The sequence below is a fragment of the Cervus elaphus genome, chromosome 20 (assembly GCF_910594005.1).
Source record: "Cervus elaphus chromosome 20, mCerEla1.1, whole genome shotgun sequence".
In the NCBI taxonomy this organism is placed as follows: domain Eukaryota; kingdom Metazoa; phylum Chordata; class Mammalia; order Artiodactyla; family Cervidae; genus Cervus; species Cervus elaphus.
Window position 1 is genome coordinate 44,738,930 of NC_057834.1, and position 19,670 is coordinate 44,758,599.

A 19,670-nucleotide genomic window follows, 5' to 3' on the forward strand; every position below is an offset into this window, starting at 1 on the left:
AATAGCTCAACTGGAATTCCATTGCCTCCACTACCTTTGTTTGTAGTGATGCTTCCGAAGGCCCACATCATTTTGTATTCCAGGATGTCTGGCTCAAGATGAGTGATCACATCATCGTGGTTATCATGAAGATCTTTTTTGTATAGTTCTTCTGTGTATTCTTGCCATCTTTTCTTAATATCTTCTGCTTCTGTTAGGTCCAGACCATTTCTGTCCTCTGATTATAAAATATCTTTTTAAAGTACTTTGAATTATCCAAAGTTTATAAACAAGACATACTTCTTATCCTTTATTCTAAGAATTCAGGACATATGATTAATAGGTAGGCAATTTTTATTAAAAATTCCAAATCTCAGCACCTCAAGGATCTTAGAGTATTTATAATTCAATAGAAACTTGATACTGAAGTTAAAATTAATTCCTAAAACCAAATTCAAATGATGAAAATGCTATAAGCCTAGAGGCCTTAATTAGAAATAAATAATCTGCTTTGCCAAAATAGGAAATGCCTGTTGCATAAGCAAAGGGGGTTAAACTTCTCCATATTAATGTCAGTATATTCAGATTCATAGTCACAACTTATTTTGTTAATTTGGAAATCTACATATTCTAGGGAATATTAGGTGATTATCACTACTTGCAGAAGCTGATGTATTCTTACAGAGTTGTAATAATCTCATCCTCATGGTTAATTGAAACAAAGTGAATCTGGAAGATCCCCTGGAAGGAGGGCATGGCAACCCACTCCAGTATTGTTGCCTGGAGAATTCCGTGGACAGAGGAGCCTGGCAGGCTACAGTCCATGCAGTTGCAGAGTCAAACATGACTGAGCAACTAACTCTATCTCATTGTATATATATGTACTATCCATCTATATGTTGGCATGAAAGCTTGATTTTATGATTTGTTTCTATTATTGTTGCTGTCACATTTGTTTTCTGCTTTTCAATTCCATGTTTTGCTAATTTAATCTGAGCAAGCATTTTATAGCTTCTAGAGAGTAATGAGTTCCTCATCACTGGAGATACTCAAGTAGAGGCTGGACTGCTATATCGGTTGAGATGACTTTTACGGTTCCTAACAACCATTAATTTTTACTGTCATTCTTAGATGTGTATGCAGTGTAAATATGGTATCATAAAGAGTTTGAGGATTCCATATTTCTCCTGAGTGGTTAAAATCAGTTATACCTGAGGAGCAGTAGACAATCCCTGGAGCCAGACATTCCTGACTGATTTCAAATCATCCTGATTTGTTATTCCCAAGACAAGGAATCCTCTGATAAACTCTTGTATATGCAAGTATCTGAGAAATTTCCTTGAGATTTGGGCATCTTAAGCACCCAGTGAACAGATCTAGCTTTCTGTCTGGGCAACCCTGAAGTTCTCCCTCTGTGCTCTAAGAAGAAAGAGACTGTTACTATAGACCACTTTCTCAAGTGGTGCGGTTGATAAAGAATTTGCCTGCCAATGCAGGAGACACAAGAGGTGTGGGTTCGATCCCTGGGTTGGGGAGATTCCCTGGAGAAGGAAATGGCAACCCACTCCAGTATTCTTGCCTGGAAAATTCCATGGACAGAGGAGGCTGGCGAGCTATAGTCCATGGGGTCTCAAAGCATTAGCCACAACTGAACAGAAACAGACACCCCTCAATTTAGCTTTCAAATCAGACTTCTTTTGAATGGTTGCTTACTGAAGCTCATTTGTAAAGTCTTGGTCAGGCTACCTGCATTGTCACCATTTTGTGACTCTCCCTAATATGTGCAAACTTTCTCCCTTACTGCATCACTTCTTCAGCTTAACCACCAAGGGTATGACTATTGGGTATTGACAGTGAGTACCATTCAGTGGACAAGTCACTTCACCCCCATGGCTATAGTCATCAACTTTAGTCATCTGCAGAGTACTGCTTCTCCCTGGAGAAATGCATGCATCTAACAATCCTTAGACATCCACACTTAAAAAGGGCTTCTAAGCCTAGGAGCAGACAACCTCTCTGTTATGAACATTCATTTATTCCACAGCATGCATTGTGTGCCTGTTTTAGAACTGTAGTACTAGAAATGAGAAGACACAATTCTCACTCTCAAGAATCTCATGGACATGGTGTATCTTTGTTGTTGTTATTGAGATATTCCAAATAGTACATTTATTTTCAGCTGTGCATTATCATCTGTACTAACATGTTGATAAATAGATGAAATTGTTGCTTACTCTTTTAAAAACAGCTTCCTGCCTGCTTTTTTATTTTATTTTATTTATTTTTGTTGAAGTATAGTTGATTTACAGCTTTATGTTAGTTTCAGGTATACAGCATATTGATTCAGTATTTTTACAGATTGTGGTTTTTCTTCAGTTGCTAAGTTGTGTCTGACTCTTTGCAGCTCCATAGACTGCAGCATGCCAGGCTCCTCTATCTTCCAGTTTCCTCAAATTCATGTCTGTTGAGTCAGTGATGCTATTTAATCATCTTATCCTCTGCCACACCCTCTCCTTTGGGCGTCAGTTTTTCCCAGCATCAGCATTTTCCCCAGTGAGTCGACTCTCTACATCATGCAGTCAGAGTACTGGAGTTTTGGCTTCAGCATCAGTCCTTCCAATGAATATTCAGGATTAATTTCCTTTAGGATTGACTGGTTTGGTCTTCTTGCAGCCCACGGGATTCTCAAGAGTCTTCTCCAGTACTACAGTTTGAAAGCATCAGTTCTTTGGTGATCAGCCCTCATTATGGTCCAACTCTCAGATAGTTACATGAGTACTGAGGAAACCATAGCTTTGACTATTCGGACCTTTGTCGGCAAAGTGATGTCTCTGCTTTTTAATACACTGTCTAGGTTTGTCATAGCTTTCCTTCCAGGGAGCAAGCAGCTTTTAATTTCATGGCTGAAGTCACCATTTGCAGTGATTTTGGAGCCCAAGAAAATAAAATCTGTCACTGCTTACACTTTCCCCCCATCTATTTGCATGAAGTGATGGGACTGGATGCCATGATCTTAGTTTTCTGAATGCTGAGTTTCAAGCCAGATTAAATTTTTATGGATTATACTCCATTAAAAGTTATAACAAGATAATGGCTATACCTCTCTGTGCTACGTAATATATTGCTTTTTTATTTACACATAGCAGTTTGTATCTCTTAATCCCATACAAACTATCTCTCTCTTTCTCCCTCCATCTCCCCAAAGGTAACCACTGGCTCATTTTCTATATCTGTGAATCTGTTTTGCTATATACATTCATTTGTTTTATTATTTAGATTCAACATATAAGTATATTCAGTATTTGTCTCTCTCTGTGTGACTTATTTCAGCAAGCATAATATTCTCTAGGTCCATCTGTGTTGTTGCTAAAGGCAGAATTTTGTTTGTATGACTAATATTCCACTGTATATATTTGCCTCGTCTTTATATTTGGTAGATTTCTCCTGTGAAGCTGTCCAGTACTGGACTTTTGTTTGCTGGGAGTTTTTTAAATTACAAATTCAATTTCATCACTAGTAATTAGCCTGTTCAAATCATCTGTTTCTTCTTGATTCCATCTTGGCAAGTTGTATATTTCTAGAAATTTGTCCATTTCTTCTAGGTTGTCCAGTTTGTTGGCATATAACTCTTCATAGCATTCTCATGTAATTTTTTTTTTACCTCTCTAGAATTGGTTGCTATTTCTCTTTCATTTCTTATTTTGTTTATTTGGGTTCTCTATCTTTTCTTTTTGGTGAGTCTGGCTAAATGTTTATCAATTTTTTTCCCCCAAAAAACTAGCTCTTGGTCTCATTGATCTTTTTCTCATTTTTTGTCTGTTTTATTTCCTCTCTGATCTTTTTTTATTCTTTTCCTTCTGCTATCTTTGGGATTTGTTTGTTCTTCTTTTCTGTTTTCTTTAGATGATTTATAACATCCTTTAGATGCTAGGTAAAGTTGTTTATTTGATATTCTTCTTGTTTCTTGATGTAGTCCTGTGTCACTATAAACTTCCCTCTTAAGACTGCTTTTTCTGCCTTCCATAGATTTTGGAGTGCTATGTTTGCACTTTCATTTATCTGAAGGTATTTTCTGATTTCCTCTTTGATTTCTTCAGTGACCCACTGGTTTTTTAATATCATGTTTAGTCTTCGTATGTTTGTATTTTTTCCATTTTTCTTTCTGTACTGATTTCCACTGTGGTTGGGGAAAAAGATGGTCAATATACTCTCTATCCTCTTAAATTTTTTTGAGACTTCTCTTATGGGCTAGCATGTTCTTCTGGAGAACATTCCATGAGCACTTGGAAAACATGTTATTCTGCTATTTTTGGATGGACTATCCTGTAGAAATCTATTAACTCCAACTAGTCTTCTGTGTCATTTAAGACCACTGATGCCTTATTGACTTTCTGTCTGGATGATCTGGCCATTGATGTAAGTGGAATGTTAAAGTTCCCTATTACTATTGTGTTGTTGTCAATTTCTCCATTTAAATCTGTTAATCTTTGCTTTATATATTTAGGTGCACATTTTTGGGTGCATATATTTTAATGAGTGTAATTTCCTCTTCTTATATTGATCCTTTTGTCATTATATAACGCGATTCTTGGTCTTTTGTTAGACACTTTGTTTTTCATTATTTATTTATATTTTTTGTTTCAGAAAATTTAGTTGTTTAAAAATTTTTATTTATTATTGTTGGCTTGCTAGGTCTTCCTTGTGTGCAAGTTTTGTCTAGTTGTGGAGGGTAGGGGCTGCTCTTTAGTTGTGTTGTGTGAACTTCTTATTGCGGTGGCTTCTCTTGTTGCGGAGCACAGACTCTAGGGCATGAAGTCTTCAGCAGTCGCAGTGCAGGTTCAGTAGTTGTGGTTCCTGGGCTCTAGAGCACAGGCTCAATAGTTGTGGTGCACTGGCCCAGTTGCTCTGTGGCATGTGGGATCTTCCAAGATCAGGGATCTTCCCACGTCTACTGCAGTGGCAGGCAGATTCTTTACTACTGAGCCACCAGGGAAGCCCAGAAAATTTAATTTTTAATGATTTAGAAATTTAGTCATAATTAAAATTTTTTATTTTACATTGGAGTGTAGTTGATTAACAATATTGTGTTAGTTGAGACTTTGCTTTAAAGTCTATTTTGGCTCATAGAAATATTACCACCCCCACTTTTTTATCATTTCCATTTGCATGAAATATCTTTTTCCATCCCCTCACTTTCAGTCAGTGTGCATCTTTAGCTTTGAAGTGAGTCTCCTGTAAACATTATATAGATGGATCTTATTATTATTTTTTAATCCAATTAGCCACTCTATCTTTTGATTGGAGCATTTAGTCCATTGATATTTAAAGTGATTATTGATGGGTACGTACTCATTGACATTTTACTATGTGTTTTCCAGGTTTTTTTTTTCCATTTATTTTTATTAGTTGGAGGCTAATTACAATATTGTAGTGTTTTTTGTCCTACAGTGACATGAATCAGCCATGGGTTTACATGTATTCCCCATCCCGATCCCCCCTCCCACCTCCCTCTCTACCCGATCCCTCTGGGTCTTCCCAGTGCACCAGGCCCGAGCACTTGTCTCATGCATCCAACCTGGGCTGGTGATCTGTTTCACCCTAGATAATATACATGTTTTGATGCTGTTCTCTCGAAACATCCCACCCTCACCTTCTCCCACAGAGGCCAAAAGTCTGTTCTGTACATCTGTGTCTCTTTTTCTGTTTTGCATATTGGGTTATGGTTACCATCTTTCTAAATTCCATATATATGTGTTAGTGTACTGTAATGGTCTTTATCTTTCTGGCTTACTTCACTCTGTATAATGGGCTCCAGTTTCATCCATCTCATTAGAACTGATTCAAATGAATTCTTTTTAATGGCTGAGTAATATTCCATGGTGTATATGTACCACAGCTTCCTTATCCATTTGTCTGCTGATGGGCGTCTAGGTTGCTTCCATGTCCTGGCTATTATAAACAGTGCTGCGATGAACATTGGGGTGCACGTGTCTCTTTCAGATCTGGTTTCCTCAGTGTGTATGCCCAGAAGTGGGATTGCTGGGTCATATGGCAGTTCTAATTCCAGTTTTTTAAGAAATCTCCACACTGTTGTCCATAGCGGCTGTACTAGTTTGCATTCCCACCAACAGTGTAAGAGGGTTCCCTTTTCTCCACACCCTGTCCAGCATTTATTGCTTGTAGACTTTTGGATAGCAGCCATCCTGACTGGTGTGTAATGGTACCTCATTGTGGTATTGATTTGCATTTCTCTGATAATGAGTGATGTTGAGCATCTTTTCATGTGTTTGTTAGCCATCTGTATGTCTTCTTTGGAGAAATGTCTGTTTAGTTCTTTGGCCCATTTTTTGATTGGGTCATTTATTTTTCTGGAATTGAGCTGCAGGAGTTGCTTGTATATTTTTGAGATTAATCCTTTGTTGCTTCATTTGCTATTATTTTCTCCCAATCTGAGGGCTGTCTTTTCACCTTGCTTATAGTTTCCTTTGTTGTGTAAAAGCTTTTAAGTTTCATTAGGTCCCATTTGTTTATTTTTGCTTTTATTTCCAATATTCTGGGAGGTGGGTCATAGAGGATCTTGCTGTGATTTATGTTGGAGAGTGTTTTGCCTATGTTCTCCTCTAGGAGTTTTATAGTTTCTGGTCTTACATTTAGATCTTTAATCCATTTGGAGTTTATTTTTGTGTATGGTGTTAGAAAGTGTTCTAGTTTCATTCTTTTACAAGTGGTTGACCAGTTTTCCCAGCACCACTTGTTAAAGAGGTTGTCTTTTTTCCATTGTATATCCTTGCCTCCTTTGTCGAAGATAAGGTGTCCATAGGTTTGTGGATTTATCTCTGGGCTTTCTATTCTGTTCCACTGATCTATATTTCTGTCTTTGTGCCAGTACCATACTGTCTTGATGACTGTGGCTTTGTAGTAGAGTCTGAAGTCAGGCAGGTTGATTCCTCCAGTTCCATTCTTCTTTCTCAAGATTACTTTGGCTATTCGAGGTTTTTTGTATTTCCATACAAATTGTGAAATTATTTGTTCTAGTTCTGTGAAAAATACCGTCGGTAGCTTGATAGGGATTGCATTGAATCTATAGATTGCTTTGGGTAGAATAGCCATTTTGACAATATTGATTCTTCCAATCCATGAACACGGTATGTTTCTCCATCTGTTTGTGTCCTCTTTGATTTCTTTCATCAGTGTTTTATAGTTTTCTATGTATAGGTCTTTTGTTTCTTTAGGTAGATATACTCCTAAGTATTTTATTCCTTTTGTTGCAATGGTGAATGGTATTGTTTCCTTAATTTCTCTTTCTGTTTTCTCATTGTTAGTGTATAGGAATGCAAGGGATTTCTGTGTGTTAATTTTATATCCTGCAACTTTACTATATTCGTTGATTAGCTCTAGTAATTTTCTGGTAGAGTCTTTGGGGTTTTCTATGTAGAGGATCATGTCATCTGCAAACAGTGAGAGTTTCACTTCTTCTTTTCCTATCTGGATTCCTTTTACTTCTTTTTCTGCTCTGATTGCTGTGGCCAAAACTTCCAAAACTATGTTGAATAGTAGTGGTGAGAGTGCGCACCCTTGTCTTGTTCCTGATTTCAGGGGAAATGCTTTCAATTTTTCACCATTGAGGATAATGCTTGCTGTATGTTTGTCATATATGGCTTTTATTATGTTGAGGTATGTTCCTTCTATTCCTGCTCTCTGGAGAGTTTTAATAATAAATGGATGTTGAATTTTGTCAAAGGCTTTGTCTGCATCTATTGAGATAATCATATGGTTTTTATCTTTCAATTTTTTAATGTGGTGTATTACGTTGATTGATTTGCAGATATTAAAGAATCCTTGCATTCCTGGGATAAAGCTCACTTGGTCATGATGTATGATTTTTTTAATATGTTGTTGGATTCTGTTTGCTAGAATTTTGTTAAGGATTTTTGCATCTATGTTCATCAGTGATATTGGCCTGTAGTTTTCTTTTTTTGTGGCATCTTTGTCTGGTTTTGGAATTAGGGTGATGGTGGCCTCATTGAATGAATTTGGAAGTTTACCTTTTTCCATCCCCTCACTTTCAGTCAGTGTGCATCTTTAGCTTTGAAGTGAGTCTCCTGTAAGCATTATATAGATGGTTCTTCTTCTTATTTTTTAATCCAATTAGCCTCTCTGTCTTTTGATTGGAGCATTTAGTCCATTGATATTTAAAGTGATTATTGATAGGTATGTACTCATTGACGTTTTACTATGTGTTTCCCAGTTGTTTTTTAAAATACTTTTCCCTGTACTTCTTTTGGTTTCTTTTCTTGTAGTTTGATGATTTTCTTTAGTGATATGCTTGTGTTCCTTTCTCTTTAGTTTTTGTGCAGCTATTATAGGTTTTTGATTTGTGATTTCAATGGAATTCATATATGTTGACATAAAACTACATCTAGTTGTTTTAAACACTTAGTCCTTAAAGTTTAAACACACTCTAGAAACTCTCACAGAGAGTTCCAAACAAGATGAACCCAAACAGACCCATGCCAAGAGTAAATGCTGCATGTTTTACTCTCCTCCCCCTCACTTATATATTTGGTATTATACTGTACACTTCATGTTTATCCTTTTACTGATTATTGTAGTAATAGTTGATTTTACAGTTTTTTGCCTTTTAATCTTCCTAGTAGCTTATTTAAGAAAGTTATCTTTAGACTTAACTATATTTTTGCCTGAACTAGTGTTTTTCTTCCTTTCCTATAGATTCTTTTTTTCCCCTAGCTTTTCCACCTCTTATACAAGATCCTTTAAAATTTCTTTCATGGTAGATTTAGTATCAGTAACCTCTTTTAGTTTTTGCTTGTCTGAGAATTTCTTTATCTCTTCTTCTATTCTAAATGATAATCTTTCTAGGCAGAGCATCCTTAGTTGCAGGGTTTTCCCTTTCAGCACTTTGAATATATCATGTCACTCCTTATGGCCTTCAAAGTTTTTGCCTAAAAGTCATCTGAAAGCCTTATGGGTTTTTCTTTTTATATGATTCTTTGGTTTCCTCTTGTTGCCTTTAGAATTCTCTCTTTAGCTTTTGCCGTTCTCTTTAAGGTGTCTTGGTGGGTCTGCTTGAGTTCATCTTGTTTGGAATGCTCTGTGCTTTCTGAACTTGGTTATCTTCCTTCTTCAGGTTTGTGAATTTTTCAGTCAAACTTTCATCAAATACATTTTCAACCCCTTTATCTTCCTCTTCTTCTGGGACACCTATCATGTTCACATTGGTTTGCTTGATGCTGTTTCATAGATCCATTTTCATGTTTAAAAATATATTTTTCTTTTTGCTGCTCTGGTTGAACAATTTCCATTATTCAGATTAGGTATACATTCTTCTGTATCAATTAGTCTGTTATTAATTCCTTCTAGTGTGTTTTTCATTTAAGTTATTGTATTCTTTAGTTGTGACTGGTTTTTATATTTTCTAGTTCTTTAAAATTCTCAATTGTATTCATCTATCCTTTTCTGTAATTAAGCTAGCAAGTTTATTGCTAGTGCTTTGAATTCTTTATCTGGAAAATGGTTTATTTCTGTTTCATTAGTTGCTTTTCAGGGATTTTCTCTTGTTCTTTCAAATGAGCCAGATCTCTCTGTCTTATTTTATGTAATTTTCTCTTTCTCTATGAAATTAGCTGAAACAGTCACCTCGTATGGTTTTAATGCATTATGTGGGAACATCCCTATACAGTCAGCATGTGTTCAGTGGCTTTGGTGGGAGAGATGGATTTAATGTGAGCAGGAGTCACATTTTTCCTTAAGGTGTGCCAGCAGCTATCATCTTGGTAGGAGGTGGTGCTGGAGATGGAGGGGTTAGAGATGGAGCCAGATGTGAACCAGGGCTTACTCTCTGTTCAGTGGCTATCACCACCCTATTGTGGGTGGGAATGGGTTCCAAGTTGCTGGAGCAGAATCTCTAGGGGTCAGGTTCAAGTCATAGGACAGGCACAGTCCACGTGGCCTCCCAACATCGGTTGCACTCTGGGCTGTTGCAGTCTAGCTTCAGACAGAGATGTGCTGCCTAAGTGCTAGTAATGGCTTCCATTGCGTTGCTCAGCACTGCTTTGGGTCAGAGCCACCCCTGTTTTCTTGCAGTCATGCTTATAAGTGGGGCTGAAATGTGTGCTCAGCTCAGGCTGGGGCACATATCAGAGCAGTCATGGGAAACCAGCCACTTATGCAGTTTTCAGTCCATGCTCTCTGTCCTGCTTCAGGAGCAAGCAAGCATATGCACACCCCTTGCAAGCAGAGTCCAGGCTTCCTCAGACTTCCAGTCTTCCTGTTAATACCTCTGGCCCTCTAAGCAGTCAAGGGGGCTCATATTCCCTGTGTGGACCCCTGGGGGGAGGTGCCCAATATGTGGCTCAAACTACTCACTCTTCAGGGAGGGTCTCCACATGTGCATGCTCCCTTTTCCAAAGCACAGGGCTCAACCTGATCACTTCCTTTCCCTTTGTACCCAAGTTTGTGTGAATATTTCTTACAGCCTAGGTTGTATAGGAATCTTTATGTAAGTCTACAGTTATTTTTCAGTGAGAATTGTTCTACATGTTGACTATTTTTGATGTGTTCATGGTGGGAGATGAGTTCTTTATCCTCCAACTCAGGCATTCTTGGTCTAGTCTCCAAAAACAGTAAAACTTTTAAACTTAATTTTGGTGTGAATATTAAAATCTCCGGGATTATACCTTGTGCTACTATCCTGAGTTATTCTGGGTTTGGGCCCCAGTTAGGTGTGTAGATATAATAAGGGATGGTGGGTGAGCTTTTTAAAGGAATATCCATTACTTGTAATGATCTTAGGTGAGATCATTATAGTTTCAACTGAGAGGAAGATAGTCTCAGATAGGGGAGGAAGGGCTGTTTCTATTGACATGAAAGGTTAATGGAGATTTAAGGGTTCAAAGTCCTAAGATTTTCCCAAGTTCTCTGTATTTTCCCACTTTAACTGTCAGTCATTACCAAGCCAATGCCCTAATTAGCACATAAGACACCTAGAGAAATCATGGACTTATAATTTTCTTTGATATTATGCAATTGATAGAATCAGATTTTTGTTCTAATATTAAGCTTCACTTAATATAAGATTTAAAATAAGATTTACTGAGCATGGCCCTGCCCATCAGACAAGACCCAGTTTCCCCCACAGTCAGTCTCTCCCATCAGGAAACTTCCATAAGCCTCTTATCCTTACCCATCAGAGGACAGACAGAATGAAAACCACAATCACAGAAAACTAATCAAACTGATCACACGGTCCACAGCCTTGTCTAAGAATGAAACTATGAGCCACGCAGTGTAGGGCCACTGAAGACAGACGGGTCATAGTGGAGATTTCTGACAAAATATGGCCCACTGGAGAAGGGAATGGCAAACCACTTCAGTATTCTTGCCTTGAGAACCCCATGAACAGTATGAAAAGACAAAAAGATATGACACTAAAAGATGAACTCCCCAGGTTGGTAGATGCCCCATATGCTACTGGAGTAGAGTGGAGAAATAACTCCAGAAAGAATGAAGAGATGGAGCCAAAGCAAAACCAACACACAGTGTGGATGTGACTGGTGATGGAAGTAAAGTCCGATGCTGCACAGAACAAAAATGCATAGGAATCTGAAATGTTAGGTCTATGAATCAAGATAAATTGGAAGTGGTCAAACAGGAGATGGCAAGAGTGAACATTGACATTTTAGGAATCAATGAACTAAAATGGACTGGAACAGGCAAATTTAACTCAGGTGACCATTATATCTACTACTGTGGGAAAGAATCCCTTAGAAGAAATGGAGTAGCCCTCATAGTCGACAAGAGAGTCTGAAATGCAGTTCTTGGGTGCAATCTCAAAAATGACAAAATGATCTCTGTTCACTTCCAAGGCATACCATTCAATATCATAGTAATCCAAGTCTATGCCCCAACCAGTAATGCTGAAGAAGCTGAATGATTCTATGGAGACCAATAAGACCTTCTAGAACTAACACCCAAAATAGATGTCCTCTTCATTATAGGGAATGGAATGCAAAAGTAGGAAGTTAAGAGGTCAAGAGATATATGGAGTAACAATCAAAATTGGCCTTGGAGTACAAAATGAAGCAGGGCAAAGGGTAACAGAGTTTTGCCAAGAGAATGCACTTGTCATAGTAAACACCCTCTTCCAATAACACAAGAGAAGACTACATATGGACATCACCAGAGGGTCAATACCGAAATCAGATTGATTATATTCTTTGCAGCCAAAGATGGAGAAGCTCTATACAATCAGCAAAAACAAGACCAGGGGCTGACCATGGCTCAGATGCTAAATTCTTTACTGCAAAATTCAGACTTAAATTGAAGAAAGTAGGGAAAACCACTAGACAATTCAGGTATGACCTAAATCAAATCCCTTATGATTATACAGTGGAATGACAAATAGATTCAAGGGATTAGATCTGATATACAGAGTACCTGAAGAACTATGGACAGAGGTTTGTAGCATTGTACAGGAGGCAGTGATCAAGACCATCCCCGAGAAAAAGAAATGCAAAAGGCAAAATAGTTGTCTGAGAAGGCCTTACAAATAGCTGAGAAAAGAAGAGAAGCTAAAGGCAAGGGAGAAAAGGAAAGGCATATCCATAACTTGCAGAGTTCCAAAGAATAGCAAGGAGAGATAAGAACATTTTCCTCAGTGATCAATGCAAAGAAATAGAGGAAAACAATAGAATAGGAAAGACTAGAGATTTCTTCAAGAAAATTAGAGATACCAAGGGAACATTTCATGCAAAGATGGGCACAATAAAGGACAGAAATGGTCTGGACCTAACAGAAGCAGAAGATATTAAGAAAAGATGGCAAGAATACACAGAAGAACTATGCAAAAAAGATCTTCATGATAACCACGATGATGTGATCACTCATCTTGAGCCAGACATCCTGGAATACAAAGTGATGTGGGCCTTCGGAAGCATCACTACAAACAAAGGTAGTGGAGGCAATGGAATTCCAGTTGAGCTATTTCAAATCCTAAAAGATAATGCTGTGAAAGTGCCGCACTCAATATGCCAGTAAATTTGGAAAATTCAGCAGTGGCCACAGGACTGGAAAAGGTCAGTTTTCATTCCAATCCCCCAAAAAAGGCAATGACAAAGAATGTTCAAACTACTGCACAATTGCACTTATCCCACACGCTAGCAAAGTAATGCTCAAAATTCTCCAAGCCAGCTTCAACAGTACATGAACAGTGAAATTCCAGATGGATTTAGAAAAGGCAGAGGGACTAGAGATCAAATTTCCAACATCCGTTGAATCATTGAAAAAGCAAGCGAGTTCCAGAAAAACATCTACTACTGCTTTATTGACTATGCCAAAGTCTTTGACTATGTGGATCACAACAAAATGGAAAATTCTTCAAGAGATGGGAATACCAGACCACCTCACCTGCCTCCTGAGAAATCTGTATGTAGGTCAAGAAGCAACAGTTAGAACTGGACATGGAACAACAGACGGGTTCCAAATCGGGAAAGGAGTGTGTCAAGGCTGCATATTGTCACTCTATTTATTTAACTTATAGCAGAATACATCATGCAAAATGCCAGGCTGGATGAAGCACAAGCTGGATTCAGGATTGCTGGGAGAAATATCAATAACCTCAGATAAACAGATGACACCACCCTTATGGCAGAAAGTGAAGAAAACCTAAAGAGCCTTGATGAAAGTGAAAGAGGAGAGTGAAAAAGTTGGCTTAAAGCTCAACATTCAGAAAACTAAGATCATGGCATCCAGTCCTATCACTTCATGGCAAGTAGATGGGGAAACAATGGAAACAGTGAGAGATTATTTTTTTGGGCTCTAGAATCACCGCAGATGGTGAATGCAGCCATGAAATTAAAAGATGTTTGCTCCTTGGAGTTTTTCCGGTAGTCATGTATGGATGGGAGAGTTGGACTATAAAGAAAGCTGAGTGCCAAAGAATTGATGCTTTTGAACTGTGGTGTTGGAGAAGACTCTCGAGAGGTCCTTGGACTGCAAGGAGATCAAACCAGTCAATCCTAAAGGAAATCAGTCCTGAATATTCATTGGAAGGACTGATGCTGAAGCTGATACTCCAATCCTTTGTGAAGGATACGCCAATCCTGATGGGAAGAACTGACAAACTGGAAAACAGCCTGATGCTGGGAAAGATTAAAGGCAGGAGGAGAAGGGGTCGACAGAGGATGACATGGTTGGATGGCATCACTGACTGGATGGACATGAGTTTGAGTAAACTTGGAGTTGGTGATGAACAGGGAAGCCTGGTGTGCTGCAGCCCATGGGGTCACAAAGAGTCAGACATGACTGAGAGACTGAACTGAACTGAATTGATTAAGCTTCATCAGTTTTGAGAGAAAAAATATTTTCTGGTTGTTTGACTTTCCCTTGAATGAGAAATTTAATGCCTGAGCCTATCATTTTCTTCCTGTAAGCTTTCTGTTGTAATCAGTAGTAGTAGTCAGTAAGCGATCTTTACAATCTTCATTCTCACTATAAAGGTCAATTGCAGCACTAATTTGGTGCTCCAAAGCCTGGTTTTCAATAGACATTTTATTTCAGACAACGACTGTTGATAATTTTAAGAATCTGTTTTGTTATTGCATACCATGAATGATCATATTTCCTATTTCCCATTGGCTATGACGTTATCAGTACTTTTAAACTCCAGCAGATCAGATACCTAATCCAAGATTTCTACCTGTGAGGGTGTGTTTCCTAGAACCACTCCTGATAGAAAATGCTGTCACAGTGAGTGTTCACAGAGGAAATGAAAAACTACTTTATGTATTTCAACCTATTAGGAATTTAGCATAGAAGATAAGTGATAAAATTGTTCAAAAGGACTTGAAGAGCCAAAGAAGGGGAGGGAAAGAAGATATTATTACTCTCTGTGGAAGCCTCTATCCTTCCTAATAGAGACACTTATTTCATACTTGTGGGTTTCCCCGGTAGCTCAGCTGGCAAAGAATTTGCCTGTAATGCAGGAGATCCTTATTCAATTCCTCTGTTGAGAAGGTCCTGGAGAAGGGATAGACTATCCACTCCAGTCTTCTTGGGCTTCCCTGGTGACTCAAATGGTAAAGAATCCACCTGCAATGCAGGAGACCTGGGTTCAATCCATGGGTTGGGAAGATCCCCTGGAGAAGTGAACAGCTACCCACTCCAGTGTTCTGGCCTGGAGAATTCCCTGGACAGAGGAGCCTGGCAGGCTACAAGTCCATGTAGGCTACATTCCACACTTGTATAACCTTTTGTTTCAAAAGCAGCTGTTACAGAAGACTGCAAACTTCTGGTACCACAGGACTGTTTCTGCCACTGCAGTGCTAGTGTTGCTGCTACCAGATCCAGAAAAAGAAAATTTCTCCTTTATCCTTTTTCTTCTAATCTCCCATGTATGACTCTTACATTGGTAGAATATAAGAAGGGGTCTTAGTGGCAAGGGAGCCTGAAAACTATAGTTTCCAGGGCTTCAGCCCTTGTGATGTGGGGAAAACTTTAAAGGATTGAGATAGTATGGAGAACCAATACAAAGTATCTGACACATCTTGATTCTGCAAACTGGAAAAAGAGTATTTGTGGAAAGAGAGGAGAGAAAGGAGTTCCTGGGAAGGTTATGACCAACTGGCTGGATGAAGCACAAGCTGGAATCAAGATTGCCAGGAGAAATATCAATAACCTGAAATATGCAGATGACACCACCTTTATGGCAGAAAGTGAAGAACTAAAGAGCCTCTTGACGAAAGTGAAAGAGGAGAGTGAAAAAATTGGCTTGAAGCTCAACATTAAAAAAACTAAGATCATGGCATCTGGTCCCATCACTTCATGGCAAATAGATGGGGAAACAGTGGAAGCAGGGGCAGACTTTATTTTTTGGGCTCCAAAATCACTGCAGATGGTGATTGCAGCCATGAAATTAAAAGGCATTTACACACATGAAAAGATGCTCAACATCACTCATTATCAGAGAAATGCAAATCAAAACCACAGCAAGGTACCATTACACGCCAGTCAGGATGGCTGCTCTCCAAAAGTCTACAAGCAATAAATGCTGGAGAGGGTGTGGAGAAAAGGGAACCCTCTTACACTGTTGGTGGGAATGCAAACTAGTACAGCCGCTATGGACAACAGTATGGAGATTCCTTAAAAAACTGGAAATAGGACTGCCATATGACCCAGCAATACCACTCCTGGGCATACACACCGAGGAAACCAGATATGAAAGAGACATGTGCACCCCAATGTTCATTGCAGCACTGTTTATAATTGCCAGGACATGGAAGCAACCTAGATGCCCATCAGCAGACAAATGGATAAGGAAGCTATGGTACATATACACAATGGAATATTACTCAGCCATTAAAAAGAATTCATTTGAATCAGTTCTAATGAGATGGATGAAACTGGAGCCCATTATACAGAGTGAAGTAAGCCAGAAAGATAAAGACCAATACAGTATACTAACGCATATATATGGAATTTAAAAAGATGGTAACCATAACCCAATATGCAAAACAGAAAAAGAGACACAGATGTAAAGAACAGACTTTGGGACTCTGTGGGAGAAGGCGAGGGTGGGATGTTCTGAGAGAATAGCATTGAAACAAGTATACTATCAAGGGTGAAACAGAGCAGCAGCCCAGGTTGGATGCATAAGACAAGTAAGTGCTCAGGGCTGGTGCACTGGGAAGACCCAGAGGGATGGGATGGGGAGGGAGGCGGGAGGGGGGATCGGGATGGTGAATACATGTAAATCCATGGCTGATTCATGTCAATGTATGGCGAAAATCACTACAATATTGTAAAGTAATTAGCCTCCAACTAATAAAAATAAATGAAAAAAAAAAAAAAAGGTGTTTACTCTTTGAAGAAAAGTTATGACCAAGTTAGCATATTAAAAAGCAGAGACATTACTTTGACAACAAAGATCTGTCTAGTCAAGCCTATGTTTTTCCAGTAGTCATGTATGGATGTGAGAGTTGGACTATAAAGAAAGCTGAGTGCCAAAGAATTGATGCTTTTGAACTGTGGTGTTGGAGAAGACTCTTGAGAGTTCCTTGGACTGCAAGGAGATCAAACCAGTCCATCCTAAAGGAAATCAGTCCTGAATATTCTTTGGAAGGACTGATGCTGAAACTCCAATACTTTGGCCACCTGATGAGAACTGACACATTAGAAAAGACCCTGATGCTGGGAAAGATTGAAGGTGGGAGGAGAAGGGGACAACAGAGGATGAGGTGGTTGGATGGCATCACCAACGCAATGGACATGAGTTTGAGTAAACTCCGGGAGTTGGTGATGGACAGGGAGGCCTGGTGTGCTGCAGTCCATGGGGTTTCAAAGAGTTGGACACAACTGAGCAACTGAAGTCATCTGAGAAAGCATATTAAAAAGCAGAGACATTACTATGCCAACAATGGTCCATCTCGACTGAGCAACTGAACTGAATTGCTATGTAGGAATTGAAGATCTGGATACAGACTTTCTAAAACTACCTATGTTATAAATACTTTGAAATTTTTTTTTTTTCAGATGGCTGCATACCCTAGTTTGAAGACCATTGACCTCTAGACAAAATATTACCAAGGAACACATACTGCAACCAGCTTCCTCAGGGCACATTTGACCTCCTTGTTTCTCAAGCTGTAGATAATGGGGTTTAACATGGGAGTCATAACACAGAAGAGTACAGAGACCAGGATGTCCATGTCTAGGGAGTAGCCTTCTCTGGGTCTGTCATAGTTGAAGTTGGCTGTTCCATAAAAAACCACCACCACAGTGAGGTGGGATGCACAGGTAGAAAAGGCCTTGCTCCTGCCCTGAACAGAGGGAATCCTAAGGATGGCAGAGATGATGAGTATGTAGGACACCGCAGTAAAGAGGCAGGGGCTCAGGCCAATGAGAGCACTGGCCACATGGAGCACAGACTCATTGAGAGAGGTATCTGAGCAGGAGAGCTTCAGGAGGAATGGGATGTCACAGAGAAAGTGACTGATCTGGTTAGGCCCACACAGAGTGAGCGTGGCTGCCAGCACTGTGTGTGTCACAGAATTCACCAGCCCACATAGCCAGGACCCAGTCACCAAAAAAACACAGACCTTTACACTCATAAGGACTGGATATTGAAGAGGGTGGCAGATGGCTACATAGCGATCATAAGCCATAGCTGCCAGTAATACACATTCAGCACCAGCACATGTCACGAGGAAAAAGACCTGGGAAAGGCAGCAGTCATAGGAGATGGTCTTCTTCTCCCGGAAGAAGTTCATTAGCATAACTGGAATGGTGGTGGATGTGTAGCAGATGTCCAAGAAGCTCAAGTTGCTCAGAAAGTAATACATTGGAGTGTGGAGAGCAGAACTGATCCTGGTAGATGTTATTATGAGCGTGTTCCCAAGGAGGGTTGTCAGATAAATGACCAGGAAGATCAGGAAGAACAAGCCCTGTAGGTTGGGGTGGTTGGAAAATCCCAAGAAGATAAATTCAGTGACATCTGTTTGATTGTTCATTTCAAGTGGTGTCACAGCTACAAAATAATGAAAAAAAAGCTGTAATGAGAAATGTACAAAGAGCACCCCAGATTGGCATGTCTTGAGGGAGAACATAAGTTCTCACTCAACACATCTGGCCAGCTCAGGTCCAGGGACAATTTTTCACATGGCTGCTGGTACATGAGAATACATGGAGATTTGGATTTGGTCTAAACCTACCACAAGCTGCTAGAGTAAGAGTGAGAGTTAGAGTAAGCTCATTTCTTAATGGTTCTGCAAAATCTTCTTCCTAACATTATACTTAGCTGCTTTAAATACTTTTTTGTAAATATTTTATTTTTAAGTAATAAATTTTCATTGTGGAAAGTTAAGAAAATGCAGAAAGATGCAGAGAAAAATAGAACCATCCACAGAATCAATGCTACCTTATAGAGTATTCCATTTTAGTTTCTTTTTCTATATATGAATCTTGATTTCTGTAGGCTTAAAATGTAAAAATGCATTATATTCTACTATATAAGTGTAATTTCTTTCTTTGAGCATCTAGTTTTCTTCTGTTCCTTTTGCTATTATAATATAGACACTAGCATGAACAATTTCATGAACAAGTGTCTGTGAACATCTCTCATTTCTTCAGAATAAAATTTTCTTTTTGGCATATTTTTAAATAAACTAATCTTATTTTTCTCAATAGGAACAATTATCTTTTAGGACTTATATTTTTAAAAGTGACCAATCACACACTTAGGTATTTTTCCTCATTAAGAGAATCTTTGGCATTCCAAAATTTAACCTCAGTTAAATATTACATGTTTTCTGAAAAGATAATTAATACAAGTACCAATTTTCTATTAAATCATCCATTCTAATCTCTGAACTATTGTTATGAACTTCAATTTCCATTTCATTTTCACTCTGGGAGGCAAGATAATGAAGAGTGAGCTCTTGAGACAGATAGATGTGAATTATAACCTTACATCTGCTGCTTACTAGATGCAGAGAGTGGATAAATTAACTGATCTCTCTTCCTTAGTTTCCTCATTTTTTTCCTGATATCCATAGCGCCTATCTCATGGTTGTTGGAAAAAGTAACATGAGTAAGTTATATGCCTAGCACTTATGTGCTCAATACTCTTTATCAGGTTAGAAATTCTCTTCTATCTCTACTATATTGATCATTTCTAT

At 38.7% G+C, this 19,670-nt stretch overlaps 1 protein-coding gene across 1 annotated transcript in view; it reads right to left on the reverse strand.

The window, feature by feature from the left end:
• Window positions 1-18,512, reverse strand: part of LOC122676718 (olfactory receptor 1052-like) — a 54,560-nt gene extending 36,048 nt beyond the window's left edge. The window contains exon 1 of the mRNA XM_043876311.1: window positions 17,592-18,512. Within this exon, the coding sequence (XP_043732246.1) occupies window positions 17,592-18,503 (912 nt within the window). The 5' untranslated portion in view covers window positions 18,504-18,512. The remainder of the gene's footprint in view (window positions 1-17,591) is intronic.
• Between the last annotated feature and the right edge of the window lie 1,158 nt (window positions 18,513-19,670).